Source organism: Lottia gigantea, assembly GCF_000327385.1.
Source record: "Lottia gigantea unplaced genomic scaffold LOTGIsca_97, whole genome shotgun sequence".
Lineage (NCBI taxonomy): Eukaryota > Metazoa > Mollusca > Gastropoda > Lottiidae > Lottia > Lottia gigantea.
In genome coordinates, this window is record NW_008711143.1 from 629,843 (window position 1) to 654,959 (window position 25,117).

At 34.7% G+C, this 25,117-nt stretch overlaps 1 protein-coding gene across 1 annotated transcript; it reads left to right on the forward strand.

Annotated features, from left to right (window-relative positions):
- Positions 1-2,312: 2,312 nt before the first annotated feature.
- Positions 2,313-16,156, forward strand: LOTGIDRAFT_135306 (hypothetical protein; the record flags this gene model as incomplete). The annotated part of the gene is made up of 8 exons (XM_009069004.1): positions 2,313-2,436; positions 5,235-5,323; positions 6,624-6,740; positions 9,204-9,407; positions 9,660-9,804; positions 10,780-11,005; positions 11,775-12,111; positions 12,380-16,156. 8 exons carry the CDS (start codon positions 2,313-2,315, stop codon positions 16,154-16,156), a joined length of 5,019 nt encoding a protein of 1,672 aa, XP_009067252.1.
- Positions 16,157-25,117: the final 8,961 nt, after the last annotated feature.

The following is a 25,117-nucleotide window of genomic DNA, read 5'->3' on the forward strand; positions in this document are numbered from 1 at the left end:
CAAAGTATCTGTTTTTCATCAGTCTTTGAATGTCCTGTTGAGGAATTTGCTGCCACTCCTGATGCAATGCTGCATCCAACTCTGTTACAGTATGCATAGAAGGGTCTCTACCACGTACGCGACGTCCCAAAATATACTGAATTAAAGTTAGTGGCGCTTAACTTTAAATGTTATAATATATATAGTATAGTATAGTATATATAAAATGATTGATAGCTTGATTACTATGATCACGTTACGGTTTTCAAATAAAATAGAAGCTCGTGAAAGTCATAATGTTTGTTGAAAAAAAGGGTGGAGCTTCAGCCGTGCAATAACATCAAAATGAACTGGTTGAAGCACACTAAAGCCCCACCCTACTTTCCACTACTTGAAAGATTTGGTTTCATGTCAACATATCCAAGTATGTAATTTAAGTTACAATATGTATTATTTGACCTCTGGGTTGTTAAATTTACAGGAAGCGACAAAAGATGTTTCAACGTGCTATTATTTCTGAAGTATGAGAAAACACACATAATATTCCAATGCTTTCAGTATGTAATAAAATCTTTCAAGAAATTCTATAAAAATATTGAAGTATCACATACTAATCTGTCATCTAAGAAAGGACTGATTTAATTTGCAAAGGAGAAAATTGCAATTTCCGCTTTTAATAAGAAAAAATCTCTGAGGATATGACAGCAAAATGAATTTGGACCGGTTCCATGAGTTTGATATATAGCATATTAATCAATTGTAGTTTAATCCTTCAATTAGTTCATGTTTTCTTGCAGTAATTTAATCAAGCGATAAAATATGAAAAATAATAGATTCATTATAATAATAGTGAAAGTAGTCCACTGACTTGGTGTTCGAGAGATGCAGTACTGAATCTTAAAATTGGTTATAAAGAAAATACCCACCAAAATGGCCATCGAAAAAACACAGAGGCCATAATAGCTTTTTCAAGATATGGTGTTCCAATGAAAATTGTCAAATAAATGCGAAAGCTTCAGTTGGTTTGTGAACTGAGTTATTCATATAAAGCCTGGTTACCCTAGTCTGAAAGCTTCTAGAATCTAGTCTTAAGATTAAAGATTTGATTTATATCCTAATCATTTCGTACATCGAAAAGTGTAATCGATTTATCGGATTAGCTAATTCGACACATTTAGCTGTTAATCTGTAGGTAATCTATTTGGCATTCTATATTAATTGTGTCAACTGTTTCTTGTTAATATTAGAAAAAGTGTTTTCAAACCATAGGAAGTACATCGTCGTTATATTTATGTGAAAAAACACCCATCCTTCACATACACACAGGAGCATGATAATAGCTAAACAGTTCTAACTTTTTCCTACAACAGAAAGCAGCAGTGATTGAGATACCAAATCCTATAAAGTGAAACACAACTAAGAGTAAGCAGACCAAAATATAAGGAATAAAGTTATGGAACGTTATGTTAGATTTTATAAATCACGATGATTGACTCTGGTTTTCCAAGCAAAACCAATATAATAGAGTATTACGTCTTCCTTTCTATATTGACTATGTGACACTGTATCTAATCATGTGGTTAACGTGTTAATTGGTTATTTTGATATATTAAAAGAAAGGGTATAATCGGTGTGAATTAATGACGATTATCTTTTCAATTGACTAAACTAAGCGTGCTGCCAGTCTAACAGTTGATAATATAGTTAGAAATCATTGGTTACTGATTAGTCATTTCTGTCTCTTTCTCCAACCCATAATAACTATAATCACTTCACTGTATCAACGTGTACTGGACGAGTCTTAGTTTTTGTATACAAACCGATACCTTAAGACACTTTAACACATGACCTTAACATTTTGCGGAATTGGTGTTTCAGAGGTTTCTTTTTCTTTCAACTGCAAGTTTATAAACAAACTTTATAATTTTATGAAAAACGTAGATTTCAGCTTGGAAACTTACATATTGAGTTATCTAAATGTGTGTTCTTATGATTCGCGATTGCGCTTATTTATGGAATTTACTATAGTAAAGCTTTGGCCATTGAAACTTTGGAATAAATGTATGATACCTTCATACTATTACGAACCCTACCTATTCAATTTGTATTCGATAGAATCTTGCGCAAAATAAATCTAAAATGGGATGGTAATCGTTGTTTGGGTTCTCCATATTTACCATTAAGAGACAATACATACGTTTATCAACATATATCAAGTTTTAAATGTAATTTTTCTGGATTAGGAACATAGGAGACTGCACGGCGAAAACATGACGGCCGAGAAGACTGAAATCAGCGAAACATCAGAGGTTTGTGATACAGAAACTTCGGACATGTCTGCAGTGGCTGAGGATGAGGCCAAACTTCGTCTTAGAAAGGTTCTTTTGGGACATTTAGAGAGTTTGCCGCCATTAAGCTCCAGAATTGTTAGAATTTTTACAAGTTCTACATTTACCGGTAAGATATTTCATAAAATTAATTTTGTCAAGTCGAATGGCGATTTATAGCGGTCGACATGCTGGGGATGTCGAAAGATGACCAACTATACTGGCAACTGCAATCAGCTGGTCACGAAGGTCGCAGATTCCTAATGAACTTTTGACTCTAATATTTAATGTTTACTAGAAAAGAACATGGTGGCAGTTGTGAACTATTTCACGTTGGTGAGCTCAGGTCGACTCAATTTATCAGATTCCCCAGGATTCAAAAGAAGCATTTTTACCGGATGTTTGTATCATTATCCTGTATAGTTTTCTGGATTTGTTGATGTTTGTGCACTTTGATTTTAAATGTTGAGACTGGCTCCTGATAGAACTGGTCATTGACAAAAGACATTTTTTGTCAAACTCAAGAGATCATCTCTCCAACATCGCCAATGATACTTCCTCATTACTACCCAAAAACATCTTAATTATCCGAACAAGTTACAATAGTTACAAATGTCTAAAAAATATCTGAAAATATATCTGTTTAATGTGTTACATATATTTTGTAACATTGATATTTGACCTTTTATTCATGTTATACCTTCAAACAATATCCTGCGTTGCCAAAATATGATATCCGTTGCAGTAAATTAACCAGAAAGTCATGAAATAGATGACGTTCGCAGTTTTAGATAATTGGTTGACGTGGTCGCTATCCTGAATCTTCGGCAAACTCAAATTCTTTTCACCCTTTTTATATATTTATCTGCTGCTGGATATTTTATCGCTAGTTTGTTTATTTGGATGAATGGAATATTTAAGAGGATAAAAGTGAGGTTTCCGATAAAATTAAGGCGATACTAAAGCTTATTAGATATAGTTAAAGCCACGAACAGTGACACCTCCAGACTCACGTGGCTGGGATTCAAACAGGGGGCAGACTCAATGGGGTGAAAACTATTTCGGGACAGAAACGTATAAAAATTTTATATTATAATTTGGTAGATATAAATTTGAGGTACAATTTGGGATACAACCCGTTTTCTAGAGGGGTAAATGTTCCTTCTGTACCATGCAGGTGTGCTAGTTGCCAGGAGGTTGTTTACAGTTGGTTTGAGATCAATATTAATTTTCAGTTATTGTACACAATGTTCATCTGATAAAAACTATATATAAGCACACTTTGGTTAAGTTCACCATAAAACTGTATATTTGTTGCTCTCCAGTCAAATGAAACGATAGAACTGTGGTCGGAATACTCAATTTGACATTTGACTCAGTACAGAGTATTGAGAGCATGTGACTTAGCTATTAGTTTTGGAAATATTTGACCCAGTAGGTATTATTGGGAGTATGTTGACTCAGTAGTTAGTACTATTGGGAGTATGTTGACTCGGTAGGTATTATTGGGAGTATGTTGACTCAGTAGGTATTATTGAGAGTATGTTGACTCAGTAGGTAGTATTGGGAGTATGTTGACTCAGTAGTTAGTACTATTGGGAGTATGTTGACTCAGTAGGTAGTATTGGAGTATGTTGACTCAGTAGTTAGTACTATTGGGAGTATGTTGACTCAGTAGGTATTATTGAGAGTATGTTGACTCAGTAGGTAGTATTAGGAGTATGTTGACTCAGTAGGTATTATTGAGAGTATGTTGACTCAGTAGGTAGTATTGGGAGTATGTTGACTCAGTAGTTAGTATTGAAAGTATGTTGACTCAGTGGTTAGTATTGAAAGTATGTTGACCCAGTAGGTATTATTGAGAGTATGTTGACTCAGTAGGTAGTATTGAAAGTATTTTGACCCAGTAGGTATTATTGAGAGTATGTTGACTCAGTAGGTAGTATTGGGAGTATGTTGACTCAGTAGTTAGTATTGAAAGTATGTTGACCCAGTAGGTATTATTGAGAGTATGTTGACTCAGTAGGTAGTATTGGGAGTATGTTGACTCAGTAGGTATTATTGGGAGTATGTTGACTCAGTAGGTAGTATTGAGAGTATGTTGACTCAGTAGGTATTATTGGGAGTATGTTGACTCAGTAGGTATTATTGGGAGTATGTTGACTCAGTAGGTAGTATTGAGAGTATGTTGACTCAGAAGGTAGTATTGGGAGTATGTTGACTGAGTAGGTAGTATTTGCAGCATGTTGACTCAGTATTTTTGCTGGGTGTGTACCTACAAGCATTGAGAACCACTGTAATGGTTTCTTTCTGATTATGCAGTGTCTTTTAATTTTCAATGAGGTTTTCAATGATAGCAAAAACCATTATATTAATGAGATAAGAAGTACCAATTGACTCGGCATAATATGTTTATTTTCTGATAAGACAATAACCAGACCTATCTGGGTTTTATCAATGATAGAAATGGCATGAACTGGCATATGAAAACGAACGTCCGCTGCATATTGAGATTATTTTTGGGAGTGTTTAGAACGCGGTGAAACATGTACGTTTTGAAAAATATATATATAGTCTGAATGTAGTGTTCATTTTTTTAATTATCGATGAAGATCTTTTACAAGAGGGTTAATTCAGTCGGACAATTTCATCGTCCTTTCATTGGCAAGTATTATAAACAAACAAGAATCAAAGTAGTCCAAGTTGGAAAGAACAGAGGCTAGCATTTTGGAAATATCCATGTTGATACGCAACATTCCATTCTTGTACTGATGGAAATATACAAAGCAGATACTAAAGCCGTTCAAGACGTTGACATAATTTTATGTTGTTTATTGTTTTTTAACAATCGCCATTGAATTTTCTGATTTTTAACAGAATGAATTCAAAATCTACTTTATAGTATTAATACATTTAATTTAATTCCAGATACAACACTAGAAAGAAATAGTTTGATGGAAAAAGTTTATCCGATGTTAAAAGAATATTGTAGAGAGCGCCACGGCTTAGAGTTTCAGGTAAAGTGAATAATTTAATTCCGTGCCCCATTGGTTTAGACATCATAGTCTACCGTTTCAGTTGGTGTTAGAACCATGTCAGATGGTACAATGGTACGATGTACAAGTTGGTCACAATGTTATTCTGGCCTCGCGATACTTAGACAATGCTATTGATTTACACGACATCATGCTTTGATAGTCAATTGGTCCCGACCATTTATTTCTACGCAAACCACGATGACTGTGGTCCAATCAGTCAAGATGGCATTCACTATCACAGACATTCTGTATTGGTGTTTAGGTTTTTGTTGCAAAGGAATCGCGGATCTTGCATCATGTCAATTGGTCAAAGAGATCTTTCTGTGGGTCAAAAGAAAAACAATGGAACGAAACATCCAGATCTATATTTTAATCTGAATCTGAATATATAGATACTATTACTATAATAGGTCATAAAGAATAGGTCCACATATTGATTTCAAGTCAATTTATGATAAATGAAGGACGACTGTCCACTGACCTACTTAATAGAATATAAAATACATCTGGATTTCCATTTATATTTCTCACAACCCGTGGGGTGTGTCAGCAAACAATTAACAAGTTATAGGCACCCAGTTCCACGTTTAGGCTCTTAATGATAACCGTAAAAGTTTCTCAGTAGTTTAAGTTGTTTTTTGATGCAAGTTCAGAAGTCAGATAATTATCAAAGATTCAAACTTCATGATAACACCCTTTTCCTCCAATCACAATCTTTCTAAAACATCTTCTTTAGTTCATGCTTGTTCTTTGGCGTTTGCATTGGCTTTTCATCAGCCCGTCTCAGCATGGTTAAAAAGAACGTTGTTGTTTGTCCGAGCTGAATTTACGACAATGTTCGTTATTAATATCAGAATATCGGACATTGTCACCATGTCTAGTATGCTATAAAATCTAGGAATGAGTGTTGTAGAGTGCGACGTGGGAGATCTTATTATCAGTTTGGTTCAATGACCAGTTCCGTTCATAATCTAACATTGTCAATGCTATCTGTAATTATTTGTTTATTTTCTACTTCAAACCAAATCAATTGTTTACTATGTTTAAACAACTTCAGCAACCAATTGATATTTATCAAATAGCTAAAACCCTTTATTAGCCTTTGTAGCATTCTTGACAGTGTACGGTTATAGAGTCAAGATGACATCATGGAATGAGTGACTTAAGTGTCACTTCCGATAAATGGAGATTATTTTGAAGGCCTACTCGATAATAACGTGACACGCCGTTGTATAAAGGTACTTTGCGATTCAAAGCATCTATATGATATTATTTGTAGGTTGTTGATATGAGATGGGGAGTACGAGATGAAGCTACTGATGATCATATGACCGTACAGCTGTGTATGCAGGAGATAGATAACTGTCAAAGACTTTCTGTCGGTCCTAATTTTGTTGTAAGTATATTCGACAGAAAAAAAAAATATTTAATTGAAAATTTTTCGCAGATCATAGCAACACAAAAACAACTAAAAGCTAGCAGCATATTTAACTTTTACTTTAGATTTGCCACAAATTCACATTCTTTGTATTCCTCCCTCACAAATATAACACATGTTGCTATTGGCTACAGACAAACACTGCGCGTTTATTCAATCACATAAATCACCAACCATATACAAATCTATTACAGAATAACATATATTCTATCTTAATAAACATATATAATCATATATACAGCACTAATATCATCAGGGACTCCTTTGATCATTGAATCTCAATGCCACCCAGGAAAAACTGACTCAGAAACCTGTGCTCATGCGTAATGCAAAGAGACCCTACAAAGTTTGCGTTGAGCGAACGTCTATATATCTATAAATATCAATCCCACACAGAAGTAATGCTGAACATTAAATACATGTATACACACTATAATAACAACACTTATATCATCGTCAATTTAAATCTAATTTAAATCTTTACTCGTTGTATTTTATACCCTTGTTTGTATGTATATACTATTTAAATACGAGCCCAAATTAGGTACTCAAACACCCCGAACTTCATACATGAAACTACATGTCAAGTAATACACTCAAAAAAAAACATCTGAAAGCATTTAGAACGCAGGCACCCAGTACCTCTTAACAGTGCAAATACACATCAAAAAATGCACTCCGTGGCCTTTCTTAGCCTTTTAGAACGCAGACATCCAGTACCTCTTAACAGAGCAAATATACATCAAAAAATGCACTCCGTGGCCTTTCTTAGCCTTTCAGAATGCAGGCACCCAGTACCTCTTAACAGTGCAAATATACATCAAAAAATGCACTCCGTGGCCTTTCTTAGCCTTTCAAAACGCAGGTACCCAGTACCTCTTAACAGTGCAAATATACATCAAAAAATGCGCTCCTTGGCCTCCCTTGGCCTTTTAGAAATCCGGTACCCAGTACCTCACATAGTGCAACTACAAGTCAAATAATGCACTCCTTGGCATCTCAAGGCCTTTAAAAAATGCAGGTACCCAGTACCTAATTACAGTGAAAATACACATCAAAAAATGCATCCCTTGGCATCTAATATATAGCCTTTTAAAAAATTGAATTGCTTTTATCACAAATAAAGGTACAACGTATAGTGTATGCTTGTCTTAGCGCGAATGAAATCATCAACATACATTCAACCCTTTATACTGAACATGATTACATCTGAACACTTTACTCACTGTTAATTTGTTCACATGACAAAGAAAATATTTCACTCTTAATTCGTTCAACTCAAACAGAGTAAAATACATTCTGAATTGAAATGCCTCGATATCTGTATTGTGCTAAAACATAGATAAATATACATGTAAATATCGAAATAGGATAAATATGTCTTCGGTGACACAAAAAACTTCAGTGGCATGAAACGAATTAACATCATTATAGAAAAACACTCTAAACTGATCGTCAACAGCCAATAATTGACAACTCAAAAATGGCTCGTCCTGGAACCGAGCTGCAATCAACTGAATAGAGTCTCATTGGTATAACATAGGATCTAGAAGGTGTATGTCAAACCCAGGAACTATCAGCATGCTCCATTGAACACCGATAGCTTTCTATTTATTGGAAATTGATCTTTGCTGAATATTATACCTTATTATCGTTAGAGCAATTAGATTCCAACTACTTTACCATTGTTCTGTGGTCTAAACTTATTACTGCCGCGTATCAACTTTCATTATTTGATCATTTCATTGGCATTATTTTCTTCCGTTGCAGTCTCGGATAATTTGAAATTGGTTTGAAAACGGTAAAATGTTATTAAATAGAAAAAGCTTTTATTGGTTAGGATATCGATTAACTGTCTACTGATCGTTTAATTAGAATAAGTAGAATAATCGATTACTCATTATCATTAAATGTTTTGTTATTAATGTAAAAAGTTCAGTAAACACATTCTGCTTGAAACAATTGGATTATCGTTCTAAATCGTGTGGATTGATACAAAAACAATTTGAAAATTGCAAAGATTATTTCCCGAAATATCCGTTTCCTTAATATCGAATCTCTGTCGCTCATTTATATAGATTGTATTACTGAGAATTTAAATGTTCTATATCTCTTTCTGTCTTCTGGACGTGTTACAATACAAAACCAAACATGCTATAGAAGGGCATTTAAAGTCAGACAGGGAAAAAAAAATTTCGGATGGTCTTCAGCAAACAAATAAATTACAAAATATTAATATTAGCAAAGTTCGCATTTTTACGTTAGGTTACGACAAATGGTCGGGATCACCTGCAGGAAGTTTCCACGAAGTATGCCACATTCTCCGATTTTTGTCTTAGGGCTGTCGATCACCTGCGAACATTGAACAATTTTTCGAATCCGACATTATGAACTCACACTATTAACATCAATATCTTGTAGGTTTTCCTGGGTCAGAAATATGGTTACAGACCACTACCAACTCATGTCCTAGTTAGAGAGTTTGAGATGTTAAGAGAGTGTGCTAGGAATGTACCATCAGAATTAGAGTTATTAGATGAATGGTATAAACGAGACAATAATTCTGTCCCACCAGTTTACGTGATACAACCTATCAGCTCAATATTACCCAACTTTAACAATAAGGTAAAATTTTGAACCCTTAATCTCTTACCGATGGACAAATATAATATTCATTTACATGACCATATTCCAGCTTGTTGAATGAATAAACTTATCTACCCGGCGTAGGAAACATTTTGAGCAAAGCACTTATATTACACAGGCTTAATGACAAAGAGAAAAAGAAATTCCCCACCCCTTACGCTTATAACTTTGCTTCAATAATATATTTAGACTATTTTCGATAGTAGCTTATATCAGTCTTTGCCTATTTAGAGATCTCAGAGGTTACAAGAAATAGACCAGGCTCAATGGTGGGAAACATTTGGTAAACTTCAGAGAATCATCAGAAAATCAGCACAAGTTCTCTTTATAACTAAAAGAATTGACAGAGAACAACTGCATAACTATTTCATGTCAGGTACGTACACCCTTAAAGGGACTTTTATGCCATTTTTGGACCAATCGTATACCTTAGGCTCTGAAACTTTAGCTAATAGCCCCATCACACCGGGTTGCGACCATTTGCGATCTTTACAGCGACATGAAATATACTAGTCGCGGTCAAACGTGAGGAAAACTAAAGAAAAAGCCCCTTAAAGATGACAAATTTAAAAACAGTCGACCTGTTATCGTGAGTTATGCGACCATATTGCGTTTTAAAGTTTGTACAGCATCTTTGCCATATGCGTGGACTGCGCTTTTATACCACTCGAGGAGACGTTACAACGCTTGTTTGACGACCTTCTCGATCCTATGGCGCTTTCAACGCGCTGCAGAATCGATCACGGCGCTTTCAACGCGCTGCAGAATATGTCCAAAGTAAACCCCCTGATCCCTGGCGAATTTTAGAAAAATATACAAGATATTCGTGATCAACATGGAAATCGCCTTAGGGAACGTGTCTTTGAAAAGGGTAGGATCTTGAAAAAAGTGTTTATTCGCCTGCCCCTACCTATACGCTTATACCACGCATATGGCGACTTAAACACACTCTGAGCTAATTTTTCATCGAAGTAGCAGAGCAGTAAGAACGCAGTAATCTGGTCATCGTCGAAATTTGAGCCTTCAAATCCATGTGTGTCCAGAATTATCTGCGTTTTAAAGTTAATATATAGAAATAGAAAAAGAAAATTTTTGCAATTATGCGACTTTCGTACACTTCTAGTACTTCTGAAGCGGTTTAACATAGACCCCAATTCCAAGAGTTTTTAGAACTATGGACATCCAAGCTCTGGTTCACAGTACACCTTCCATTCATTACATTGTTATTCGATACCAGATTGATTAAATGCTTTAAATCCTTTAATGCAACAACCTTCCCAAAAGGTCCAGTTTGTGACCTTATTTCAAACAATAGGTAGTAACTAACAGATTCAAAACTGGTTTTTTTCAGTGACTGAACGAGAAATAGTTAGAGGATGCTTAAAAGCACCAAACGCAGATGAACATTGCTTGGCTTATATCCGAGATATTTCTAATATAAACGTCACACTCCTACGATTAGCTGGGAAGTTCGTTGATTTGGCTGCTAGAAATTTGGATGGGGAGGCTCAGAAGTTTCTGAAATCGTTACGAGATGATAAAATACCAAGGAAACTGCCAGCTAGCAATGTTGCAAGGTACGATATTGATATGATTACATTCGATTAAGTGATCCAAAGCGTTAAATGACCATTAAAGGGCCAGTGTGTAGTTTTGTGTGTCCACCAAATGAACTGTGTCTGATTTTTAGATTTTCACATTTTGTGACACTTTCTCTGCTAATTTTCTCTGACAATTTGTGTCAGAATTGCAGCCAGGAGTGCAAAGGAGTTATGTTTAATTCGTCTCTGGTTATTTGATGCATTGTATCTGAGTTGAGTTACAATTCCAATGCTACCCCATTTTATATTTCCATTATATCCAAACATAATACCTTTCCGGATTAAACCTAATAGAGTTTCTATAAAATTTCCTACAATTCAATGAATGGTTTTCTATTTGAAATTGTTCAGTATGTTCTGATAAGATTGTTTACATGTGAAGTGATATCATAATTCTCTATCTGACAACGTGATATCCGCCAGGCTTGTCGACTATTATTTAATAGATTAATGAAACAGGAATTTAGACCACATGCAATGCAGACTTAATTGTCTTCGCTAATGCAATAATTGCATAATATAATTAAATAGATAACTTGAACAAGTTAATATAAAGAGAATTTCACTTTCTAGACTTTAAGGTATTAAAGTGTTGTCATGTTTAGGATTATAGAAAATAAACAGTTTCAGAAAGCATTAGACTCAATTACAACTGATTGACGTCAACATGATGTGTTAATCATACTCAGGGCTATTCTGGTTAAGAAATTTTTTGTCAAGATGGCATTTTGTGATGTTATTTCAGATTTACTGTGGAATGGTGCGGGAAAGACGGAATCGATCCTGAATCTCACGGAGAATATTTCAACCAATTTTGTGATCATTTCTACCACAATGTAGTGCGACTTATAGACAATTCTATGGCGAAACATGAGAAACTGGCCAATGACCCGGTGTACTCTGAACCATTACAGCACCTTCATGCCTGTCAACAGTTCTGTAAAGTGTTCCAGGGCCGAGAAGAGGTTGTGGAGAAGATTAAAGATTATATCAATGGAAGCAATCAGTCTAACCAACCATTCATTCTGTACGGGGAAAGTGGCTGTGGAAAAACATCTCTCATGGCAAAGGGAGCCAGTCAGGTAATATAATGATCTATTGTTTTTCATTTCCATACCCAATGTTTAGGTAAACAGCAAGACGGGCATTTTATAAATTGAAGAGTATCTTCAAATCTTTATGCTATGAGAATGTTTGGAATCTGAAGCATAATGCCATGCTTTCAATTTTCTTCATAGGAATTGATTCCTTGAGGATGAAAAATGATAAAATGAGATTGGTTACAAAAAAAAAACATTTGACAATATAAAGACAACGAAACACTTGAAAAAAAAACACTATCTGTTTCAGGTAAGAGACTGGTTTCCTGATATTAAAGTAGAACCTATGGTGATTATACGATTCCTTGGAACCACACCAAGAAGTTCCAGCATCAACCCGCTTTTGACTAGCTTATGTAAACAACTATCAGCAATGTACAGCAATAACAGCAATGATATACCAACAGAGCTGGCTCCATTAACACAACACTTTAAGAAGTTGCTGACTCTGGTAGGAGAGGACATGCCACTGGTTATTTTCTTGGACTCTTTAGATCAGCTGTCTGGTACGGACGGTGCTCATCAGCTGACATGGATTCCAACAACGCTTCCACGAAACACACGGCTGATTTTATCGACACTCCCAAATTATTTTAACATTCTAAACAATTTAAGAGCCATGATTGAGGAAGAGAAAAACTACGTTGAAGTTTTGCCTTTAGGAGAAAATCTAAGTAGTACCATCCTGAAGCTCTGGCTGAAAGATGCCAAGCGCAACGTATCTGAAGAGCAATGGGTCGTCGTGAATGAAGCCATATCCAAGTGCAACCTCCCGCTGTTTGTAAAGTTAGTGTTTGATGAAATCTGTAAATGGAAGTCTTATACGATGCCCAATATGACACCACTGTCATTTACCATTCATGACAGCATCATGGAGCTTTTTAAAAGAATTGAATCCAAACACGGGAAAACCCTAGTGTCGCATGCTCTTGGATATATCACTGCTACCAAGAGTGGAGTTTCCGAAGCAGAATTGGAAGATTTACTGTCTTTGGATGATAAGGTTCTGAATGATGTGTACCAGTACCACTTACCACCAGTCCGTCGGATTCCATCTTTGCTATGGACGAGAATTCGCAATGATCTTCCTGGCTATCTCAGTGAAAAAGAAGCGGACGGCGTAAATGTCATTGGTTGGTATCATCGTCAATTTATTGACGCAGCCAAAGAGCGATATTTCAAGAATCTGAATTTTGTACGAGATATGCATTCGAATCTTTCAGATTACTTTTTGGGTACGTGGGGAGGCGGTATCCCCAAACCATTTGAATACACAGAGCTCCACAGACAGAGGTTCAATTTGCATGAAAAAACTGGAGAAGGAGATCGGAAGGTACCTCAACAACCACTAAAATTTGTTGATAAGGATGGTAGAGTTATACGACATAATCTTCGTAAACTCAGTGAGCTTCCGTACCACCTACCTCGATCACATCGACATGATGAGCTCTATGATCAGGTGTTATTCAACTATAAATGGTTACACGCTAAATTAAGCTCCATGCCACTTCAAAGCGTACTGTGGGACTTTCAAGATTTACTGCAAGGCAAGTATGATAATGACGTTAAGCTTATTGCTGACACTATCCGTTTATCAAGTTCAATTCTTATTCATCATCCCAACATGTTGGGTCCACAACTTATAGGACGACTGCTTCCATTTTACGGACAGAATCCTAAGATTCAGGCTTTGATTGAGCAATGCGATACCGACGGTTTAGCAGACTGCGGTCTTGTACCAGCGTATCACTGTCTTCATACACCCAGTGGGCCATTACAGTTTTCTCTTGAAGGTCATCCATTTGCTCCATTTGGGATCGGTACAACTTCAGACGGTAAATTCCTCGTGTCAGTGTCTAACAAAATTATAATTTGGGACTTTCATACCGGAGAGATTATAAGAAACATCAACCCAGGAGTAGAGGGTATCATGCAGAACCTTAATATTTCTCCTAATGATAAATATTCCGTTAGTAACACTAATAATAACCATATAGTAGTCTGTGCCATCAAGACGGGCGAATACAAAGTCATAACCGCTAGCAAGCTCGAGAAGAATGAATTTATCATAGGAACTTATTTGTCCAATACTCAAATAGCAGTATGTACAGACAAAGCCTGGTATTTGTATATGATGGACGGAACTTTCATATCAATGAACACTTCAGAACAGAAAATGCCAGTTTTGCATGTTGATTTGTGCTCCAATGATGCAAATTACGTCATTGTAAATAGTGGTAAGGAAGACACCACTGATTTAGCTTTGGAATCAGACAACAACTCTTTCAGTGCTTTTGAATTTCATAGTGCGATAGTGCTTACTAAAGACAAACAAATGTTGTATACGTGTATAGAGATTAGTGACAATTCTATAGTGCTTTATCAGCGGACAGACAAAACTTGGAAATACGTTAAGACTATATCGGATAATAAGGACAGTGTGTTTGCTCTTGCACTGTCAAGGGATGAAAAGTATCTTATTGCCACTGTGGCTTCTGGATTCAAATTGTGGGACTTACGGATTATGACAAGACGAGATTTAAAACTTCCTCCAGGGGCCAGAAATATTCCGTCGAAAAATCAACTAACAAGTCAAGTGGTGTTCACACGATTAAACGAATTCGTAGTATCAACTGTGCGCAAGAATATTTATGTATGGGACGCAAAACAGGGCAACTTAGTCAAAATATTAGACGCACATTTTGGACGTATCATTTCATTATCGCCAGTCTTTTCTGGGTGTAATATAATCATATCTTCGTCTATCGATAAGACAATAAAAGTCTGGAACTTTGATAAAATTCTTGAAGATGTTCACCCAATTGACAGATTAGAGAAACCTATTGAAACACTGGAACTTGCCTCCAAAGCGGACCTGTGTGTAAGCACCACTAGAAATATGGTGGCAGTGTGGAGCTTGTTGACTGGACGACTAGAAAAAACATACACGTGCCACTCAAGAGGTGCTGTTATAACATATGCTGTAATTACCCAAGACGGGAAGTTCGTTATTTCTGTTGAGTCTGGTATCGCTGTTCTTTGGGAACTTTCGAGAGATACGGCATTAACGTCTTTTCCTGTTGGAGATGTACAACATGTATTGAAAATGGATGACGATAAAAAGATCTTAACATTTTCTAAACCACCGTCTGGGAAAGGTACATGTGTCTGTTTTGAAATACCAAGTGTGGGGGTGTTATATAAGTTTGAATATAATGTAAAGAAATTTCGGCCACCTGTTTTGTCCCAGGACGAAGTACACCTTGTGGTTCCGGCTAGTGATAAAAGTGGTGATGTTGTGGGGGTATATAACGCTTTGACTGGTACATTGGTATATAACTTACAACTAAAATATAGCAACTTCACAGACTATAGCCATGTGATTGCTCTACCACATGACTCTAATCTGATCGCTGTTATAGACTCAGATAAAGCCAACATTTTAGATTTGAAAAAGAAGACGCTGATTAGATCAGTCAGTAAATGGAATGGAGTGGTAACTCAGAATGGTAAAATGGGATTTAATGCACCAAGTCGCGGTGGTTTACAGCTCATCGATACTAAACATGGGAAACCAATTCGAACCCTTATACCAAGAGTTGCAGAAGGAGTGTTCTCCATGGACGTGCTCTTCACCAAGGACGACAAATACATACTGTATTACCATTCCGGACACAGGACGATTAGGGTCTTCAGGATCAGTGATGGGAAACTTATTGCTAACTTCAAACCGCAAGCTGAAGTTAAAGTAATCAAAGGAAGCAGTGATGGAACTAAAGTAGCAATTGGTACAGTTGATGGTCTTGTAACGTACATGGTTCTAGCCGATCCTGACGACGGGGGTAGCAGAGATCTCATCAAATCCTTGTACAGTCGACAATTACATGCAAAAAATACCAATTCAAAGTTTAATGCTAATGGCGAAGTCATAAACAGTAAAGTTGCCATGGGAACTGCACTTCAAGTTGCGCGGTTTGTAGCAAAGGCGCGGGGGGCTCAGAAATCACAGGCGTGTGTAATTTCGTAAGCATTGAATTACGTTTGAACGCATACTTTGTCTGTTCAAGAAGCAAATGCCGTTTTATATTCATTTTAATTTCTCAATTTTATGGATTAACCGTGAATTCTATTTTAGATTTATGTAAATTAAATCTTAAATCTGATCAGCCCTTTTGAAACCGTCCTTAAATGATCATTTGATGTGAAACACTGAAACATATTGTATGAGATGCTTTACTGTTGAGGAAGGGAAAATAATATGTCTACCGAACATAGTACCCGTTCACAGGTTTATATTTGTAATAAGTAATGAATGTCGAAAATACATGACTATTGTTGTTTTGTTTTTTTTTAAAATTGATTGCAATTATTTTCTCCATACATATCAATGGTGTTTATAATCACTGAACATACTTAGGAAATATTGAAAAAAACAAATGTCTCTTAAATAATCCTTTTCATGTGGATATGAATAAAGCCTGTTTGAAATTTGTATATCTGATTGGGACTGTAAAACACCCTTCACATGAAAATATAAAAACTAATTAAAAGATGGACTTAAATAATCAATAGCTTGTGCTTCATGCTCTCATATTTGTATACATCCAAATGAAATGGGGGCGATGTAGGGGTGTAGTGACCTGCAGAAAAACATGAAACGAAAAATCTAGAACGAAACTGCATTTTAATCAAATAGTGATTTTCTGATTAATTCTCACATCAGAATCAACTATACTGATAATGTAAAATTACGACTACTGAGATTCTCGACAGTGTTTACTTCCCTTTGCCTTTGTTAAACAGAAAATGGGAAGTAATTCTGTCGTGATAAATTATCTTGCTTGTAAAGTATATATTTAGATATTTTGGGTAGTCATACATTTAGAGGAGAATGAGATTCTAATACATCATTCTCATTCAACAAACAAAAAATTAACCAAAGAACATCGAGCCTACTTCTCAGCATTGAAACATGCCTTGGCTAGCTATAAAGGTCTCGAGGGGTAGCGTATGAAAGGTGCTAGTAGGGAGAGTTCAATTATTTGACAGCTAAAAGACATGCTTCATCTTATTGCTTTCTCGTGTACAACAACGTTTTTTACTTCATCGGCAAACTTTTCTTAGGAGAGGGGGCATTGGGTAACAGATTGGGTCAATACACATAAGATACGGGTCTGATATCGGATAGCAGATTGGGTCAATAGATTTTTAGGTATGGGTTTGGCATCGGATAGCAGATAAGGTCAATATATATTAGATACAGACCTGACATCGAATAGCAGATTAGTTCAATGGATACTAGCTACGGGTCTGACATCGGATAGCAGATTGGTTTAATGGATATTAGATATAGGCCTGACATCGGATAGCAGATTGGTTCAATGGATATTAGATATAGGTCTGACATCGGATAGCAGATTGGTTCAATGTTAATATATACTAGATGCGGGCCTGACATCGGATAGCAGATTGGTTCTGTGGATATTAGATACAAGCCTGACATCGGATAGCAATGTTAATATATACTAGATGTGGGCCTGACATGGGATGATTGTTAACGTGTTTTCCCCCATAGCAGAGGCTCATAAAACTGACAGGGGAAAATAATCTGTAGGATATTATTGGCTATTGATGTACATAGTTGACCAATTATTCTCGTATTAGAAACAAGAATCAGCGGAACATTTATCGTTGGTTTTATTAAAACATGGGATCATTCTAACAAGCAAACTCGGGCATGACAACTTCACACCAAATCAGATTAGTTGTTTACTCATGATATAATAATGAACAATTCATATAATATTTGCGAAACACAGATGTATTGTATAAATGAATTAGTGAAAAAGTTATTGTTAAAATGCAAACTCATTTGATTTATATAACCATTCTAGAATGTAAGGTATGATATACAAATAGAACGTAACTGAAAATCGTTGTAATAATGATCAGAATGCCAAAACAAGCAATAACAGGAATACTTGTCATTTTCAGTATCATTCACTCCTAATCACTTTCTCAGATATCTTATACGTCATTACTCAGATTCACTTTCAACCTATTAGAAAAACAAATGCTGATATCTTTCACTTGCTGCAAAAAATGTAGCTATACCATTGCTTTACGATTACCTATGTCAGTAGTATTATTTGACACTTGGCATCAGGTAGCGCAAACATATGTTGAATTTAACATTCAGCTGGCATCTTTATTCAATCCACCACAGGTGTCTATATTGAAAACCGATCTGTATTGATGTTTTACATCATTATGCTGTTATCTTTTCAAACTTTTCTACGTTTCTGTGTTTTTATTATTTAAACTACATATCACTTACATAATTTACTTTATCAAAAGAACATTTTTGAAAGGAAAAAATATAAAATAGTTGAACGTGGTTTTTATCGTTGTTCTTAAAATACAGAATGTTGATTTTTTTGCTTTAAGCTCAAAATTCAGTGATAATTGCACATCTTTTGCGTAGATAACGCTAAGTATGCAACAGGGGTAATTGTTCCACTTTATCGACAACTTGTTTGACTTGGAGTAGACATGACGTAATTTATTTCGTTGCAAGTGTGACTTTTGTAAACCAATAATTCTCTTCAGAGTTGACATTTTATACTTTACTTCTTTTATTTTCATATTTCTTATTTATATTATTTCCCACGTGTCACCCCTGTGTAATTCTTACACTTTTCATTTGACGGACTCCTTTATTCTTTCACCTTCCATGTGACGTTTTAAACCTTTCATGTGACTCCTTTAACCTTTCATGTTCCCATTTGAGTAAGAAATTTATTTTATTTTTTCAAATATCTTTCTATGTGGCCTCTTTTCTTTTCAAATGATTCCCAGATTTCATTTTCTGCTCACTCGACTCAAACAGAGTACACATCTGCTATTTCCTTATGTGACTCCATTATGTCATTCCATCATATGACTCCCATATTCATTTTCCCAAATGATTTCGACACTTCGGTGATCTTTGCTTTGACTCTTTTTTTTATCCCCAAGTGGCTCGTATGATGGTAATCTCCAATATTACTCAAACAATCCTCTTACTTTCCCGTGAGATCAATATAAGTAGTTGAATTACAATATGACTCTTTAATATTTGTTACTTCCATGTGACTCTGCCATTCTATTACCTTGTGACCTCTTATTTAATCCTTCCGAGTGATTAATAAGTGTACTTAATAATCCATATGACTCATACCAGTCAATTATCTTCCTGCGTGAATCTAATCTTTTACTTCACCAGTGATTTCATATATTATTTTCAGATAAATCTTTTATAGTTTAATCCTTACAATACTGCCCATTGTCGTTTCAGTCAATGGTTTGGCTTAATCAGAATTATCAGGTCGGTGCTGTTAGGTCAATATGCAATTTTAGCTAGCGCAAATTGAAAAGTAAAAATTCAAAATGATATCCGACTTATTTATATTGAATATTGAACCATCTGGTGAAATTAAATGTAGTACATTTTAAATACGATGCCGTGAATCGTAATCTAGATTGCTATGTAACTTGTGACTTATTTGAATATATGAATTTGATAAGCATTACAATACAATTAGTAATATATGTATCAAAAGACGTGTCATAATTCTATCCCTCCTTCCTAATCTTTGTCAAAGATACGTCAAGATTTAAAGCTACAAATGATTTCTTTTATATTATCCTTCATCAGATCTTGAAAATCTCTCTTGAATAAAAGAAGACAAGTGGAACTCTTATTGTCAAGACAAACAAACCATCAGGAGCTACATAATACCAAGAATTAAAAAAAATACAAAAACATTATGGAATCTGTAGAAGATAAACCTTAATAAACCAACACCCTCCCTAACCCGCAACCCGGCATCGTAATCAGGGTACAAAGTACATAATAAAGTGTTAATTAACTGAGTATGTAATTTCTTATCAAATGGATGTATTCAAATGCTGAAATCCCGAGTTTCTACTTGTGACCTAGGCCAGTGCCCCTTTAGGAGAGTACCTATACTGATTATTTATTGGTAATCCACCGTTGACATTATAGACAAATACCAATGGTCTATAGGGGTTTGATTGTATTGGATAGCGAATATTAACCTCTATCAGCTGGTAAAAGCTTATAATTTGACGATTCAAAGTTTTCACCTTGTGGCATCTTTAAGTAGTATGACAGTACACAATTTGAAAAGGATCCAGATACTCCGAGAGTAGATAACGAATGTACAGGTGTACAGTTTAATAATATTCAAGACATGTTTTAAACCTCTGATATTATATTATAATTTATGACTGTACTGAAACATAATCTCCAGTAAACTCTCTACCCTAGAATTTGACACAGTGCCTTATTAACCGTTTTTTTTGAATAAATTAATTGAAGTTAAATAATAAAACAACCGAGCTAATCTTCACAATGTCAAGCTATTACGAACTTCTTAATCTGAACATAAAGCCTTTGCATTCCGTGTTACGATAATAGTTATTTCAGTCAAAGCTTGTCACTATGTTTCATATATTTCATCGTTTGCTTTCAAATTCAGCGAACAAAAGTTTTCTTTTTTGAAGTACTGTTAAATAGCAATGACATAACAGCGGTATACGTCAGATGTGTACCATTTCCTGATTATCTTCCTCTATAGGAAATAACTTTATTTATTGTGTTACATACATAGGAAATGAGTTTGTCAATAAATATCTTGGAATGCTTATAATTTAGTGATAGACAAATCGTTCATTTGATCAGTAAGCAAATTGATCCAATCTGATAACAACATTACTACAACAACAAAACTACATTCATCAATAACAACACTACTACAACAACAAAACTACATTCATCAAAAACAACACTACTACGACAGCAAAACTACATTCATCAATAACAAAATTCCTACAACAACACAACTGCATTCATCAATAACAACATTCCCGCAACAACAAAACTACATTCATCAAAAACAACACTACTACGACAGCAAAACTACATTCATCAATAACAAAATTCTTACAACAACACAACTGCATTCATCAATAACAACATTCCCGCAACAACAAAACTACATTCATCAAAAACAACACTACTACGACAGCAAAACTACATTCATCAATAACAAAATTCCTACAACAACACAACTGCATTCATCAATAACAACATTCCCGCAACAACAAAACTACATTCATCAATAACAAAATTCCTACAACACAACTATATTCATCAATAACAAAACTCCTACAACAACGAAACTACATTCATCAAAAACAAAATTCCTACAACAACACAACTTCATTCATCAATAACATCACTACTACAACATCAAAACTACATTCATCAAAAACAACACTACTACAACAACACAACTATATTCATCAATAACAAAATTACCAGAACAACAAAAGTTCATTCTTAGTAACAACACTAAAACAACAACAAAACTATATTCATCAATAGCAAAATCCCTACAACAACACAACTACATTCATTAATAACAACACTACTACAACAACACAACTACATTCATCAATAACAAAATTCCTACAACACAACTATATTCATCAATAACAAAATTCCTACAACAACGAAACTACATTCATCAAAAACAAAATTCCTACAACAACACAACTACATTCATCAATAACATCACTACTACAACAACACAACTACATTCATCAAAAACAATACTACTACAACAACACAACTATATTCATCAATAACAAAATTACCAGAACAACAAAAGTTCATTCTTAGTAACAACACTAAAACAACAACAAAACTATATTCATCAATAGCAAAATCCCTACAACAACACAACTACATTCATTAATAACAACACTACTACAACAACACAACTACATTCATCAATAACAAAATTCCTACAACACAACTATATTCATCAATAACAAAATTCCTACAACAACGAAACTACATTCATCAAAAACAAAATTCCTACAACAACACAACTACATTCATCAATAACATCACTACTACAACATCAAAACTACATTCATCAATAAAACTATATTCATCAATAGCAAAATCCCTACAACAACACAACTACATGCATCAATAACAACACTACTACAACAACACAACTACATTCATCAATAACAAAATTCCTACAACAACACAACTACATTCGTCAATAACAAAATTCCTACAATCATCAATAACAAAATTACTACTTCAACAGCAAAACTAAATCCATCATCAACGGCATTACTACAAAAGAAAAATTAAAACCATCAATAACAAAATTACCACAAAAACAATGAAAAATACTCCCATCAATATCAAGAACAGAATGCAAATCTTAAGAAAATTAAAACAAATTTTAAAAATAAATCTACGCCCATAGTGTCAGATAAGAAATAAAAATCGAAAGGAAATGCAAACTCCTTATCGACTTAAAAATTTGACAGGATTTGATTAATTAAACGGCGATTACTTATAAAGCCTCTATTGAAATATTGTAAACTTCCAACTCGACAAAGGCAATTGGGATGTCAACTAAGAACATCCAAATCAATCCAAGGTCATCCAAATAAGAATAAAACTCCAGCCTTTTTATGATAATGTTGCTGACTCGGTTTATGATGGTATTTTCACAAAATCAAGGGCAATAACTCTTAATCATATTATAGACATTTTGAACTCGTGTTTCCATCAAATGCAATATTCTACCAAATCTGACAGTCAATCACAAGAAGTAAAAATAAAATCGACAATAACAAAATCAGGGTTGCTACAGGAGGGGGAGAAGTATGCCACCATGAAAAATTTTGACACGATTTTACTAAGTCAAGGGCAATTATTCAAAATCAGTCCGTCGAAAAGTCGTCAAATTCGAACTTGACCGAGATCTTATCAATTCCAATGCTCACACCAAGTTTCATCAAAATCCATTGAAAATTGTAGTTTCTATTGTGCCCACAAAGAAATTTTAACGTGATTTTACTAAATCAAGGGCAATAACTCAAAATATGGTTTCCAATGCACACACCCCGATTCATCGAAATCCATGCTTCTATTGTGCACACAAACAAATTTTGACGCGATTTTGTTAAGTCAAGGGCAATAACTCAAAATCTGTTCATCGAAAATTCGTTCAATTCAAACTTGACCGAGATCTTATCAATTCTAATGCTCACACCATGTTTCATTAAAATCATATGAAAACTGTAGTTTCTATTGTGCCGACAACACATGTTGACGGACGGACCGACGGACCGATAGACCGACGGCCATATACGATCATATTTTCATGTGGACGTGTAAAAAAAACACTCAAAGTTATCATCATCATTAATAAAACAACACTGGAAGCACAACTTTTTATCTTTTTACTCCAATGAGAAAATGCAAAGTATGTTTTTTATAGACATCAGAGTGGCGCGGAACAATATATTTAATATTAATGATTGTTTTGATTTCTTTTTTCATTATAAAAATAGCAAGAAGATACCTGGATGTAAGTTATCTGGAAATACTGTCCTTGAACAATACTGGAACATGCAATGGGTTAATTTCGCAATTGCGTATTATTTCTTATCTGTAATAACTAGTAAGGTCGATAAAGTAACAAGAAGTACAGGTGGTAAGAGTTTGATTTATTCCTAAATTCTACCAATTTTAGATTCAGTTTTCCTGTTTTGTCAATAATAATGTAAACATTATGAGAACAGAATGTAAGAAATTTGAAGAATGTGTTAAAGGAGTTCATATAAAGATAAATTCGCGTGTTTATTTTGACATGTTACGTTGATCTTAACATTTCTACTAATAGCACATTTGTACCTGATTTACAGTGCACCTTGTGAATGTAAAGATTACAAATGGTCCGTTTGTTGGATTAATATTATGGTCCATTTTACATAGGACATCAAACGCCTCACGTAACCCTGCATAGTAGATATACAATTTACTGACAATTTACCTTATTCTTATTCTAAACCATTAATTTATGACGACAGAAACTTTCGCAAATCTTATCATTTTTTTTTTTAAATTGACACCATTGTTTTAATGATTGACAACAAGCCATCAGGATGGGAGCTTTTTATGAGTACTTCAGTTGGATTAAATTTGTGATTCTATGTTTCTATGGAATCGTTAATGTTGGTTTATTGGTTTATCATATTATATGATTCTGGAATTTTAAGATGGACTCTTTAGGACAAAGTATATTTCGAAGTAAACTATCTAGACATAAAAATATAGTGTACGGTTCTGAAATAATTATTAGTTACGGAGAATTGAGTTTTGCTGACATCTCGTTTCAGAAAAAAAATATTTAATTCATTTTGAAATAATAGCAATGATGCAAAGAAAGAAAATCAAAGAATTGGAACTGTAGGACGTTGACTTGTATACTGCATTAGTCGTTAATATTTGTAAATAAGTTGAAGATATTTGGTTATAATGATGTAAATAATGCACTTATAATTAGTATGTAGAGAAAACAATGATTAGATTATATGAGAATACAAGATTTCAGATGTAAATTCCATCATTAGAATGGGAGGGGCCTGTTGACAAATTGCTATCAGCTGATTTTTCTATCCTTTACTCTTATATCCATGTCAATCTAAATGTTACTAGCGCGTGCTTTATTGTAATTGATAAGCCAGCGTAACGAGAAGATGGGATATAAATCTCGATGGTGAACAGCTGATGCCTTACAAGTGTGGGTCAATTTTGCATGTTCAGTGTTAACATCGGGCCAATATGGTTCTCAATAGCTCCGGCTATATCTTAACATTGGTTGTTTTGATTCCGTTTATAGTGTGTCATATTCCTCATGGTGACACAGATAACGGCACACTAATCAGTGACAATTTGACAATAGTTGGTGCTAAAATTCAAGATGAAAGATATGTGGACTATGTAAATAAAGGTGAAAATAATGGACTAGATGAGAGCTATGTCTCTCAAAATGAAACAATATATTTAAATGAAACAAATCATCGGAATCTTACGACACAAAATAAC